The following is a 13,982-nucleotide window of genomic DNA, read 5'->3' on the forward strand; positions in this document are numbered from 1 at the left end:
GACACAGAGGCCCACAGACGTGACGTTACCTGCTCACAGTCACACAGTTAAGTGATGGATCCAGGATTCAAAGCTGGGGAGGCCGAGTCCCGATGCTTCCTGAGGGACAGGACTACTTCATCCATCTCCCAGCTGCGAGCTCCCAGCCCAGGACGTGGCACCAGGCAGGTGCTCGTGGAATCTTATGAAACGAATGAACGTTAAGAGCTCTGGATTTTGACGCTGTTTAGAAGCTCTAGGCTCTCACGTTCTCCCCGAACCCCAGACCTGACTACCCCACTTGTATACCATTTCCATTCAGATGGCTACTGATTATCTCAAATTGAACTTGGCCAAACAGACTCTTAGCCCACCCCGCTCCCCATCCCAAAATCTGTCCTACCCCCGAGTCTTCCCCATCTCAGCCGTAGCAGCACAGCTACACAGTAACTCCGAGCAAAAAACTAGTAGTCCAGGGCTTCCCTGGTGGCGCAGTGGTTGAGAGTCCGCCTGCCGATGCAGGGGACACGGGTTCGTGTCCCAGTCCGGGAGGATCCCATGTGCCGTGGAGCGGCTGGACCCATGAGCCGTGGCCACTGAGCCTGCGCGTCTGGAGCCTGTGCTCCGCAACGGGAGAGGCCACAACAGTGAGAGGCCCGCGTACCGCAAAAACAAAGCAAAACAAAACAAACAAACAAAAAACTAGTAGTCCGTCTCGATTCCTCTTTTCCCCTCACTTCTTACATCTAGTCCATCATCAATTCATTTTGGCCCTGTTTTCAAAACATACATGAATTCAACCACTTCTCATTACTGCCACCACTGTCACCTGGCCAACCAACATCTCTGACCCAAATCGCCACAGGGGTCTCTGCCTCTTATTCCAGGTAATACATTCTCTACTGAGCAGCCAGAAAGCAAATCTCTTAATTAAAATGTCAATCCCTGGTTAAAATGTCCCGTGGTTTCCCAACTAATTTAGAATAAAATCCCAACTCCCTTCTAGGGTCCACAAGGCTGCACATGACCGGGCCCTGCCTGCTCCCGACCTCGTCTCCAGACCCTCTCCCTCCCGCCAGATCCTCCAGGCACAGTGACCTGTGCCCAAACTCACGCAGCTTGTCCCCACCTCGGGCCACCGCCTTTGTCCTCCCTTCTGCCTGGAGGGAAGGTCTTCCCTAGATCTTCACAGGGCAGCTTCCTCCTCCTCTCTGAGGCTCCCTTCCCCAAGTGCCCGCCCCCCAAGAACGTGGATGGACCTTTGTAACTGCCTTGACAGGTAGAGTTGGGTGAAAGTGACTTCTGAGACTAGACTGGAAAGCTTCCACGCACTTGTGTCTTATTCTCTTGGGACCCAGCGGCCATGCTGTGAGGAAGCCCACACCAGCCCATGTGGAAAGACCGCACCGAGAGGCTGCCCATAAGTGTTCTGCCTGACAACCAACATCAACCGTTAGACGTCAGCAGAGAAGCCTCCAGATGAGTCCAGCCCCCATCAAGTCATCTCTGGCCTCACGTCTTCCCAGCTGAGGCCCCAAACACCGTGCAGCTCAGACAGCCGTCCCTGCTGCGTCCTGTCTGAATTCCTCACCCACGGAATCTGCAAGCAGAGTCAAAGGGTGTTTTATGCCACTAAGTGTGGGGTGGTTTTTATGCAGCAACAGTAACAGGAACGCCACCCTCTCCAACACTGTCATCCTGCCTCCATCACTTTCTATCACCTTATTGTATTATTTTTCACTGGAGCTGACCTGACTGAGCTTACTTTACTGAGTTATGAGTTTACTTGTGCACCGTCTTCCCCCCTCCCTAGTGCGGGTGCTTGGTTGCTTTTGGTCACCACTCACTGTGTCTTCAGCACTTAAAACCAGGTCTGGCACACAGCAGGTGCTCAGAACAACTTTTTTGAATAAACAAATGGATGAATACTAGGTTGGAGGCTTGTGTCACTGCGAATATAGCCCTTTCTACCTGTCATTAGAAGCGTGAACATTTCTGTGTTTCTCGTGAACCTGGGAGCCCTGCGACACATGCTCCATCTAATTCACCTGGATCTCTGCTATGTGCCCAGCACAGAAGTGTGGTGAGCTTGAGGACCCTCTTCAAACTCATTCATTCACTCATTCTACAAATGTTTATTATGTGCCTGTGATATGCCAGATGCCACACTAGGTTCAGAGGAGGAAGACGAGATAAACAAGATAGCTTCTGCCTGCAGGAGAAGAAGGGAGGACCCCAGCGCAGAGCCACAGTGCAGGTGTGTGCCACGTGGTCACAGAAGACCCTGGAGCAAAGGGAGATGGAGGTTGGGTCTCGAATGACAAGTAGGACCTCACCAGGTCATGCTGGGGGAGGGGTCTCAGGGAGCAGCCCTGAACAGCAGGGAAGGGTAGGAGGACCGTGTGGATTTAAGGAAGGCCGGGCCAGAGGGTGCAGGTGGGCAAGGATGAGAGGTGAGGAGAGGAGGCTGGCAGCAAGCACCCTGGCCTGAGGGCTTCGTGAGCCGGCGGGCAGAAGAACTGGGTGCTCCCGTGAAAGTGATGGGAGCCACACGAGCGGGTTCGGTAATAACAGGGCTCCGCTCGTTCACACGGGGTGAGACAATGCCCCAAAGAAGCTCAAGGGTGACACAAGGCTCCTGCGTGGGTGGCAAGATCCTGCCTTGGCCTGGGAGGCAGGACAGATCTGGGGGAAGTCTCTGGAGCAGGGGCCGCCCTCACGCCCTCCAGCACGCCACCCACCAGCCTGGCTTGGCAGACGCCAGGGTTTCTCAGTGACTCTCAAACTCAGAGCAGGGCATATCTAACCCCCAGTGAAGGAAGCCCCTCCCTGATCCGGACCAGCCTCCCAGAGCTGGTTCTGTTCCGGGTGCCATGAGGCAAGGGGCGGGCAGTGGCTTACAGGCTTGAACTGGCAAACGCACAGACCTGGGCTCTGGTCCCAGCCCTACCACTTACTGGCTGTGTGACCTTACACAGGTCACTTTCCCTCTCTGAGCCTCAGTTTCCTCATTTGTAAAGAGGGGATACTAATGGCTTCTGCCTATGGATGCTGTGAGAACTGAACGACAGAACGTGAGCACGACATCCTGGGCGACTCCAGGTGCACGGCAGAGGTGCGGCCGAAGTTCCTCATCTCACCTAAGAGAAGCTGATTACCTAGCACAAGGCCGGGCATATGGTAGGTGCTCCATAAGTGTTAACGGGAATGTAGCGATCCGGTTAACAAAACAACTGTTTTGTTGAACCTGGCTCCAGATGACTCCTCTTCATCAGGGGAAAGAGTGCTGAGAAGCAAGTCCGAAATTCAGACTGTGGGCAACTTGAGAACCATATTTTTCAGTAAGTCAAGATAAAGACTGGGGTCGCAGAAAACATCTGGCTAAGTGAACTAATGGCTTTAGGGAGAAAGGAGCCTTGCTTTGTGGAGTCGGGAAAAAATTACCCACTGCTGGTTTTAATTTAAGATGAAAAAAATCTTATTCTATTAGCCTAAATATTGCTCTTATGTCCAATTGCATGGAGTTTGGAATAATATTTTTCAAACAGAACTACTGCTATTTCAAGTAATTACAATGCTAAAAGCAGTCATTTGGGGTTGAGCAAGGATCTCGTCATGGTTTCAATTCCCTCTGGTGTCATTTTCTGTTATATTTGAGAAATTCCTCAATAAAGATGTCAAATAGAAACAGGGTTTTACTCCCCAGAGGACAGATTTGGCCATCCTCCAGGACACAGTCCCAGGCAAGCCATCTCCACAAGAAAATAACCTCATTTGCTCAAAAAAAGAGAAAAGGTTCAACTGTGAAAACCCAGGCAAGAAAACAACCCTTCAGCCATCAGCCTCATTCCTCCTAGTTAGCTCAGAATGCTTTTCAGACTGTGCTGACCAGGCTCGATTCCAGCCACCATCCCGAAGGAATTCAGCGGTGGTTGAGAGCGGAATGTTACAACCGGACGAGACTTTTGACCCAGACTTGGAGACAAAACAACAGGAGACGCAAACAGGCCTAACTGTCCCTGACGGGTGATGGGTTGTGGAGTGGGGCTCAGAGTGACTGACCAGAGACGGTCAGGACCGCGCAAAGCAGCGAGAATGCAGAACACAGAACCTTCCAACCACTCAGTCAGCTTCTCACCCCTACCAAACACCCACTGAGGGCAGGCCCTGTGCTGGAAGCTTCATCAGGCAGCATGAACACAATTCCTACTGAGACGGAGCAGGCAGTTAAATGACCAACAGGTTGTGAGCAACAGGGAATGGTGGGGAGTGCAGCAATCGGGAACGTACACACACCCTCCAAAGGGGGCAGCCATGGTGCGGCTCCTGCCGGTTGCTGCTGGTTCCACACTGAGACGTGGGCAAGAGGTGCCCCTGCTCTTGGCTCAATGCCTTGAGGGTCCCTGTGCTGCCCCTCCTGTGGCTGCAGCCCTTCCAATACAGTAAGGAGTCCACAGGGGGTCATGGCACCTGGAACACATACCCATCCTTCTAGACCACATTCTGGGTGTTTGAGACCCCCAAATTCCCTGTCCAAATGGCCCAAGCCTGTCTCTTCTCAGAGGGACAAAAAACAGGACCAAGCCAAAGGGAAGATGGTCTGGGGGCAAATGGTCAGAGCTTACACATTCAGGTTAGGGTGTCCTCAGGCTCCCTGTGGTGCAGGATGGAGCCAGGGGTGAGAAGAAGGGGCAGAGAGCAGGCACTGCCCATGCTACCACTTTCTGGCACAAAACCCCAAGGAGTCCTAGATTTCTAAATTCCAGTCTAGCCTTCCAAGTCATTAGGAACACTTGTCAAGGTAGAAAAGATTGAACATATTCTAGTTTGAAGCTTCGTGATAACTTCCACATTTGACCACATGGGATATGCACCCCTGCCCAAGTCCCACAAAGTCAGGGGCCGGGTGACTATGGCCAAGCAGGAACAGTGCTGGAAATATTGATTTTTATGTGACACCCTTTGATTTATAAATGTTGACAAATAATTCAATCACCACCACCATCGTCACGGTCATATCATCAACATGGCGGGGAGAGACCAAACACTTTTACAGGCTGGAGGAGGGCTGTGGGCTGCCGGCTTGAAACCTCTGCAACACCCAGCACCCGCGGAGAATTTCACATCAGTACGTTCAGCTCTCCAGGTCTACTTTCATATTTAATTGTCACAGTGACACCGAGACAGGCATTTCGGACCCACTCTGCAGTTAGGGGCACTGACACATGGAGAGTCAGTAACTGGTCTCCAACATAGAACTCATGAGTGGTGGTGACAGAATTTGGGTCACATCTTCCAACTGCAAGTCCAGCTTCCTCATACAGTGTTACTTGTTTCAGCCAGTGTCTATAAGCCTCCATGATCCTGACACTGTGCTGGGTACTTTTTCAGCGTTTTATGGGTAAGGGAGTTGTGGCTCTGAGAGCTTACGCGGTCAGGCGGGGCTGGAGCCAGTGGGAGCCAAGGTCTGTCTTCTCTAGAGCCTGAGTTTTGTCTTGAGAAGGAAAAAGCCCAAACATAAGGAGGTCTGTCGGGAAGCGTCTGCCCCAGCTAAAAGCAGAGGAGCAACAGAGAGAGCCTTTTGTCGGCTGCCGTATGTGTGAGTTAGAGCCGTAGGAAGTTGCAATCTGTGCTCGGAGGCGGGGGTGGGTGGAGTCTTACCCAGTTCCTTAAATTGATGAGTGTAAAAAGAATCCACCGTGAAAATCCTGTTGAAACAAAGACCTGCACAGACTCCATTAGTCTGGAGGCGTTGGGTACACCTGCCGTAGCCAAGAACAAGGGTGATGGGCTTCCCTGGTGGTGCAGTGGTTGAGCGTCCGCCTGCCGATGCAGGGGACGCGGGTTTGTGCCCCGGTCCGGGAGGATCCCACATGCCGTGGAGCAGCTGGGCCCGTGAGCCATGGCCGCTGAGCCTGTGCGACCGGAGCCTGTGCTCCGCAACGGGAGAGGCCACAACAGTGAGAGGCCCGCGTACCGCAAAAAAAAAAAAGAACAAGGGTGTTTACAAACAGGTGACCGCCCGGGGGCTGCAGACGGCAGGCCGGGCCCCCACAAGGCCTCGGGGGCGTCAGACCAGCCCACCGCAATACATCTGGTCTGCAAGCTGATGACCAGCCTGATGCCCATCACGTCTGTGTGCTCGGTGCCAGGCACTCTCAAGATGCTTGACATCCACGATCCCACTCAGTCCTCGCAAGAGCCATGCCAGACAGAGCACTGCGAATTCTGTCTTACAGGTGATGAAACTGAGGCCTGGAGGCGACTATCACCTCCAGGCCAAAGGTCACACAGCTGATAACTGGCAGAACCAGGATCTGAGCCCAGAACTGGCAGTTCCCAAGGTCCGTCTTCCTGACCACTGGGGATATTGCCTGCTGCTCCACAAAGACTGTCAGCTCTGCTTTCACGGACTAGTCAGTTTCTGGAATGTGCTCTATCATCTGAAAAAAGGGTCGAGCGACTAGTAAAGTTAAATGCTTATGCTCTTGGGAGGATTAAAGGAGAGAAAACTTGAACAGCACTGAACCTGGCGTCCGGCACAATGAACGCTGTACAGCCTCGGTTCTCTGCGATCTCACCAAAGGCTCTGCCTGCCTCGGCAGCCCCACCTCCCGCTCTTCCTCCCAGCAACCCCCCACCCCGCCCCCCCAGCCCAGCCCCAAGGAGCCACCCACAGCGTTCCACGCAGGCTCTGCCCTCGACCCAGTAAACTGCTCGCCTACCTTTGGAGATCCTGTTCGATGCAGTCCCCCCGAGGAGTCAGGCCCCGCCACCCCCCAACCCCATGCAGGGGTAGCTCTTCGCAGACCCGTCTGGGCTTTAACAGTCCAGACCTCCGTTGTGGCACTTATTTGGGGGGTGTAATTACATGTTTATGGATCTGTTTCCCATAACAAGCTCATCTGAGATCCAATATGCCTTCAACAGGAACAGGCAGAGGAACTGAAGACGAATATACCACTAAGTCTGGAAGTTTCGGAGCACCTGGGATGTCCAGCTTCCCATGCCGCACACCAGAAAGCCAGCTTCCCATGCCGCACACCAGAAAGCCAGCTTCCCATGCCACACACACACCAGAAAGCCAGCTGCCGCAATGGGAGGTTTACTGAGCCCTTCCAGGAAGCACTGCATCGAAAGCCATAAAAAAAAGTCCAAATGATCCTTTTGACCCAGTAGTTCCAGGAAGACTTGCTAAGGAAACAGTTGGGGAAACAAGAAAAGAAGTTTTATGCCCAGAATCACCTCTGGATTCTGACGGTAAAAACAAACGAAATAAGCAAGGAATTTCAACGTCCAACCACGAAAGGGTGGCTGAGTCACCTACAGTAACACTAATGCTTGTCTGTTGACTATTTATACTCGCCAAGGGCCAGCCACTTCACTGCACCATTGTGTCCTCACACACAACCTAGTGAGGCAGACAGCGTGTTATCCCTGTTGCAGGAACCGCTCTGAGGACTGAGGGCCCTGGGACAGCCACACTTCTCAGCCGTCTGGGCACGATCGCAATTTCTGCTCACAGCAGCGTTGTGAGACAGCTGCTCTTCACACCCTCCCTTTACCAACAAGTGACTGAGGCTCAGGGATGTCAAGAACGGGTTCACAGCCACACCACACTCCGGCCAAGTCCACGGTCTTACCCTCTAGGCTCCAGCCATCGTTCCCCAGGTCACTCAGCAGCCAGTAGCAGAAGAGGGCTTGGGGGACCGGGGCATCTGCTTTGGGACCACGTGGTTTCTACCAGGAGACGTTCCTCCTGCCACAGGCTGCAAACCACCTCTATTATGGGTTGAATTACATCCCTCCACAGATGGCGAAGTCCTGACTCCCAGTGCCGGTGAAAGTAACCCCTTCCGGAGATAGGTTACTGGCAGATGACCAAGTTAAGATGAGGTCAGTAGGGTACACCCTAATCCAATATGACCGTGTCCTTAGAAAAAGGGGACATTTGGTCACAGAGACAGGCACGCAGAGAGCAAAGACAATGTGAAAACAGAGGGAGAATGTGATCTACAAGCAAAGGAAAGCCTGAGGCTACCAGAAGCTAGGAGAGGGGCATGAAACAGGTCCTCCCTCAAAGCCCCCAGAAGGAACCAACGCTGTTGACGCCACAACTTCAGATTTTAGCCTCTAGAACTATGACAGAATAAATTTCTGTAGCTTAAGCCACTCAGTTGTTACTTTGTTACAGCAGCCCTGGGTTGTTAGTCACTTATCAAACTATGAGGCAACTAGGAAAAGGGTGATAACAGGGGCCAGGTACCTGATCGCAACTACAGTGTAACCACACCTGGCTGCAGAGAGACGCCTGAAGGCAAACACAGCAGCGTAACCAAGATACTTTCCAGTTTTATCTTGTGCTTCTACGTTTTCCCAATTTTACCCAGAAAGTTTGCATTACTCATAAGTTTTACACAACTGTTTTAAAAATATATGTATTTGAACCAGGAGAATCTGGAGGTGTGTAAGAATCCTTGTTATGGGCTGAACTGTGGTTTCCCCCAAATTCGTATGTTGAAGGTCTAAGCCCCAGTACCTCAGAATGTGACTGTATTTAAGATGGGACTTTTAAAGAGGTAATTACGTTGAAAATGAGTTGTTAGGATAGCTTCTACTCCGATATGACTGGTGTCCTTACAGGAAGAGGAGATTAGGACAGAGAGAGAGAGACAGGCATCAGGTACCTGCACACAGAGAGAAGACCATGTGAACACCCAGCGAGAAGGGGGCCAGCTGCAAGCCAGGGAGAGAAGCCTCAGAATAAAAAGAGACACATCAACACCGTGACCTCGGACTTCTAGCCTCCAGGACTGTAAGAAAATAAATTCTTGTTGTTGAAGCCCCTCAAGCTGTGCTCTTTTGTTACGGCAGCCGTAGCAAACTAAGACAAGGAACCAAAAAAGGGCAATCCTTCCCACGACCCCCCGCACTGCCAGCTGGAGCTGAGAAACAGGCAGGGTGTGCCCAGAGGGCAGGGCACAGCTGCTTCACTCACCCAGGCAGTTGTGTCCATCGTGTGCCAGCATGAAGCCGTCAAAGCAGGTGCACCTGTAGTTCCCCGGGATATTGATGCACTCGTGGACACAGCCCCCGTTGTAGTAGTCATTCTCACACTCGTCGATGTCTGCAAAATGAGGTGCATGAGAGGTGTCAGAGGAAGAGCCTGGGGGTCCCCTCTCCCCCCACTGCTGAAGTCACCAGTACATGAGTGGTTAGGGGATGACTCAACAGGTGTTTACTAAAGTCCTTGCTGGGGGCGGGGGGCCCAAAGGTTACAGAGATGAAGATCCTGGCTCTGCCACAAGGTTGGTCACCGCCTTGGGGAGCAGGGCCACATGCCAGGCATGTTTGGGGTGATTTTCAGATCCCCCCTACAGAGAAGCAGGTGAGATTCCCACCCCTATCTTCCCCCTTTGAAGCCCTCTCAACACTAACAGCACGCAGGGACCCCGTCTAAAATCCCCCCAAACTGCCTCTTTTCAGGATATCTGAAAGCTTCCCAGAGGTGGAGACCTCATTACTTGTGAGGCAGGGGGTATGAGATAAATGAACTTTGCACACCACCAAAAAATGTAGCCTCTGGAATGAGAGAAAAGTCCACATACTCCCCCCAGAGTTTCCTTCCAGATCAGCGTCTGAAGTCTGAATTTCGACTGCTCCAGTTTCCTTGTCACAACAAAGCCTTCTGTCTCATAAACAATGGCCAATAGCCTTTGTAAAGGTCACCCTTTTTCCTGTTTTAAGTCTTTCTCAACATTTCCCATCAGGGGTCAAAGAGCTATCAGTTCTGAAGTTCCAGAGAGATCTGAGAGACCCTGGAGAGCAACAGAAGCGAGTCTAGTTAACATTCAATGAGCTGCTTCTATGCCCAAGTCCCGGGGGGCGACACCACGCGCCATCATCGACCCAGTCCCCATGCTAACTCTGAGACATAGGCACCATCGTTGTTATTCCAATTTTACAAGGGCATCGAAGAAGCCGAGGCACAAGAAGGCCAAACCCTTGCCAACGGTCACACACCTAGAAGGGCTGTAAGTGGGATTCGACCAGTGCAACCCCCCAAGGCAGCAGAAGGGAGGGGGTGTTCAATCTACCCACCCAGACCTCCACAGGCTCTGCAGAGAAGCAGGAAAGGGGGCAGCCAGAAGTGTCCCACAGCGGAACCAGAAGTTCCCCAGTGGAACCTGAAGTGTTCCCACAGCCAAACCAGAAGCAGTACTGCCCCGTCTCAGCAGTACTAGAAGTGCTTTGCAAGAGGCTACCACGTGGGAAGAAGCAGTCTCTCCTCTACCTGGTCGAAGAGGGATTTTTGAGGCCAGGCTCCAGCTGTGAAAGCCAGGAAGGGGCCAGCCTGAAGAGAGGGAACTGAAAGCAACCCTGGCCGTTCCTGCAAGTGCCTGAGGAGCTGGCACAGGGAGACATCCAGCTCCATGCTCTCTCCAAGCGGTCCAGAGGGCAGAGCTACTCACAGCAGGGGAAAGCCAAGGGGGCCAATTGATGTTCACGGGTAGGTATGTCCATCTGGAAGACAGGGCCTGTCTCAGGAGGTAGTGAGCTCCCTGACCCTGGAGGTGATCAAGCACTGTCTGGGACACTGCCAGCAGAGGGAATAACTTCATTGAAAACTGCAGCACTGAAAGTGCTAGAATACAGGGTCTGAGCTGCACAGCCTCCTCCTGGTGCCCACCCACCCTGCCACGACGAGGGAAGAATAAGGTTGCCTGGATCCCCAAAGGTGCAAGACACAGGGGGTTTCCTGCTGCAGAGGCCATCAGTGTCAGCTGGGAAGCAGGCTCAATTCTGTAAGTCATTTGCATTGTTTTTAATCATTATACTTAATGCACTTAGACGTTTTAAATAACATTAAAGCAGGATGTAAGATTCTGTGTTTGAAAGGGCACATGGATTTATAAAGAGAGATATTGATTACTTCCCAATCTCTGCAGCTCCGACCTTTTGCTAGAGCCTCAGATACACCAATCCAACCACCTCTCCCCCTAGATCATAAACGCTCACGCCAAAGGCAACACGGCCCAACTTTAACTCATCAATCTGCACTTCCCTGGGGTTCCCCATCCCAGTGAATACTGTTATCCTTCCACCTCTCCACTGACACCTATCAGCTACCAACACGTGAATTTTCTACACTCTTAACGTGGGTACAGTCTGCTGACTGGTCGCCCATGTCCACTGCCTGTACGCGTGAGCATCATCTCTCATCTGATCCGAATCAGCAGCTTGCGAACTGCTGCCTCCCTCCTTTCCTTCATTCAAGCAGGTGGCTCAAAAGAAGACGGCTTCTCTGGTGGCGCAGTGGTTAAGAATCTGCCTACCAATGCAAGGGACAGGGGTTCGAGCCCTGGCCCGGCAAGATCCCACATGCCGCGGAGCAACTAAGCCCGTGCACCACAACTACTGAGCCTGAGCTCTAGAGCCCGCAAGCCACAACTACTGAGCCCACGTGCCACAACTACTGAAGCCTGCGCACCTAGAGCCCGTGCTCCGCAAAAAGAGAAGCCACAGCAATGAGAAGCCCGTGCACCGCAACAAAGAGTAGCCCCTGTTCACCGCAACTAGAGAAAGCCCACGCACAGCAACGAAGACCCAACACAGCCAAAAAAAAAAAAAAAAAAAGATGGCCTGATTCCACCTGTCCGGGTGGAGCCTGAATAGTCTAACTCAGACAGTAGATGGCATAGCAACTGCTGCGGGTCCCAGGGTGGGCACATGACTTAGGCTGGATCAGTCAGACCGAGGAGAAGGACTTTTATTCCATGCTTGGGCAGAAGAATTCTCTCTCTCTTGTGCTGTACCTCAGTATGCAGGTATCTACTCCTGAAACATATACCAGCTTATTTAATTTTCACAGCAACCCTCTGGAGTAGGTATTTTAACTCCATTTTATGGTTAAGCAAAGTAAAGGGCGGAGAGGTAATTGCTCAAGGTCACATAGTAAGTGGTAGGGCAAGGATCAAAACAAGTGTCTCTCAGTTTACAAAGCCCATATCCTTTCTAGTAAGTTAGAATGCCCATGACATGCCAGGCATTGATAGGCAAAGCACTTTATATATGTTATTTCACTCTTGGCACATTTACCCTATGTACCAAGAAAGTGTAATCTAATCATCAAAACGTCCATTCACACCTTCATCCTTCCACTTGCGCCACATCCATACACACACACACTTGTGTGTGCACCTACCCATCAACCCAGATAGCCAGCCAGTCAGTCATGCATCCACTCATCCAAACATCCATCCACCCACCCACTATCCATCCATCTAGTCCCTCCAATAAGCTGTTCACTCAGATGCCACCCTTCCATTTGTCTATGCAGGCTAAAAGCTATCCATCTAAATATCCAGTCAGCTGACCACCCTTCCATTTATCCAATCACCTATCCCCCACCCACTTATCCAGTCAAACATCCACCCATGCAAGCATGCATCCATCCATCTAAATATTCAGCCAGACACCCATCCTTCCATTCACCTAAGCATCTATTTATCTAAATACTTATTCATCTAAATGTCTAACCATCTATCCATCTACTCATTGATCCAAACACCCACGCATCTATCCAAACACACACACACACACACACACACACGCACCCCTACTTGTTCATCCATCTATCCAGCTAAACATTCACCCATCCATCCAACCAAACACCTATTCATCCATCCATCGGTGACTTCAAACATCCTGCATCTAAACAGCCTACAAAATACATACAAAAAGGTTTTCAAAAAGAACAGATGTTAGGATGAAGAAAAAGAAATGAGGGTTGCAGAATAAGGGAAAGCTGGGCAGTGTATGCAGAAATACATTTGGTAATTCCAGCACAATGACAAAAGGAAGGCCTCAAATAGGACTTTGAGTTTCCTGGAAACCAAGGCAAGGAAGGAAACACGATCAGTTATAGAGTCACCACATCCATAAAATTCCATTGAACAAGCTGTTTTGAGGGTGATAAGGTCTGAGAAAATCGTCTTTCCCCAATTAGGATAATCATACACCCATATTTGCCTGGCATAGTTCCAGTTTATGCCTGCTGTCTGGGTATGATTTTTAACAGCAACATTTTCACTATCAAAATGATAAACTACTCGATCACCATACACAAAAGACATTATAAAGAGATTGCTGGAGAGTCCATAAAACAACTCTAGCCTTTTCCTTCCTTTGACTCCCCATAATGTAGGCCACAGTGGGTGCTGATTCGCTGAAGAGTGCAAGAACGTTTGCTGCTCACATTTCTTCCCTTAATCCAGTCCCAGAGAATTCCCCCAGATCTGAGCACCCCTTAGAATTATCGGTTCCTCTCCAATCCCCAGGCCTGAAGTGCTCTCACAGGCTTCCGAGGCCAACCTGCTTTACCCACCCACCCAGCATCCGTCCTGAATGGAGAACGTCTGCTCACAAACCAAACCTTCCCTGATTTCTGTGTATGTGCCTTGAATTTTTGTTCTTTAAAATCGTGTGAGCCTCCTCCTTTAATACATAAGAGATAAACACATAAACAAATCAACCAAAAAAAAAAATCCCTGCCAAAGCTAGTAGATTTATTATTGTAAAAAAACATAACAAAGAGCCATCGGCCCCAGAGGAGGTCCTGCAGGCCTCCAAGATGCCCATCAGTCTCAGACCACCTAAAAAGAATTTTTTTTATTTAAGTATAGTTGATTTACAATGTTGTATTAACGTCTTCTGTACAACAAAGTGATTCAGTTATATATATATATATATTCTTTTTTAAAATATTCTTTTCCATTATGGTTTATCATAGGATACTGAATATAGCTCTCTGAGCTATACAGTAGGATCTTGTTGTTTATCCATCCCATATACACTAGTTTACATCTGCTAACCCCTATCTCCCGCTCCATCCCTCCCCCAAACCCCTCCCCTTGGCAGCCACCCGTCTGTTCTCTATGTTGGACCACTTTCTAAGGACTGTTAAGGTCAGAGAATGAGGAACAGGCGGTTGGAGAGCAGAG

The 13,982-nt window shown here is 50.7% G+C and overlaps 1 protein-coding gene across 1 annotated transcript in view; it reads right to left on the reverse strand.

The window, feature by feature from the left end:
• SCUBE1 (signal peptide, CUB domain and EGF like domain containing 1) overlaps positions 1-13,982 on the reverse strand; it is a 195,611-nt gene that overhangs the window by 100,288 nt on the left and 81,341 nt on the right. Inside the window, exon 11 of the mRNA XM_089921601.1 lies at positions 8,978-9,106. Within this exon, the coding sequence (XP_089777727.1) occupies positions 8,978-9,106 (129 nt within the window). The remainder of the gene's footprint in view (positions 1-8,977; positions 9,107-13,982) is intronic.

This window comes from Delphinapterus leucas, chromosome 11 (assembly GCF_059928025.1).
Source record: "Delphinapterus leucas isolate spDelLeu-1000000601 "Yukka" chromosome 11, BTC_Dleu_Yukka2, whole genome shotgun sequence".
NCBI lineage: Eukaryota > Metazoa > Chordata > Mammalia > Artiodactyla > Monodontidae > Delphinapterus > Delphinapterus leucas.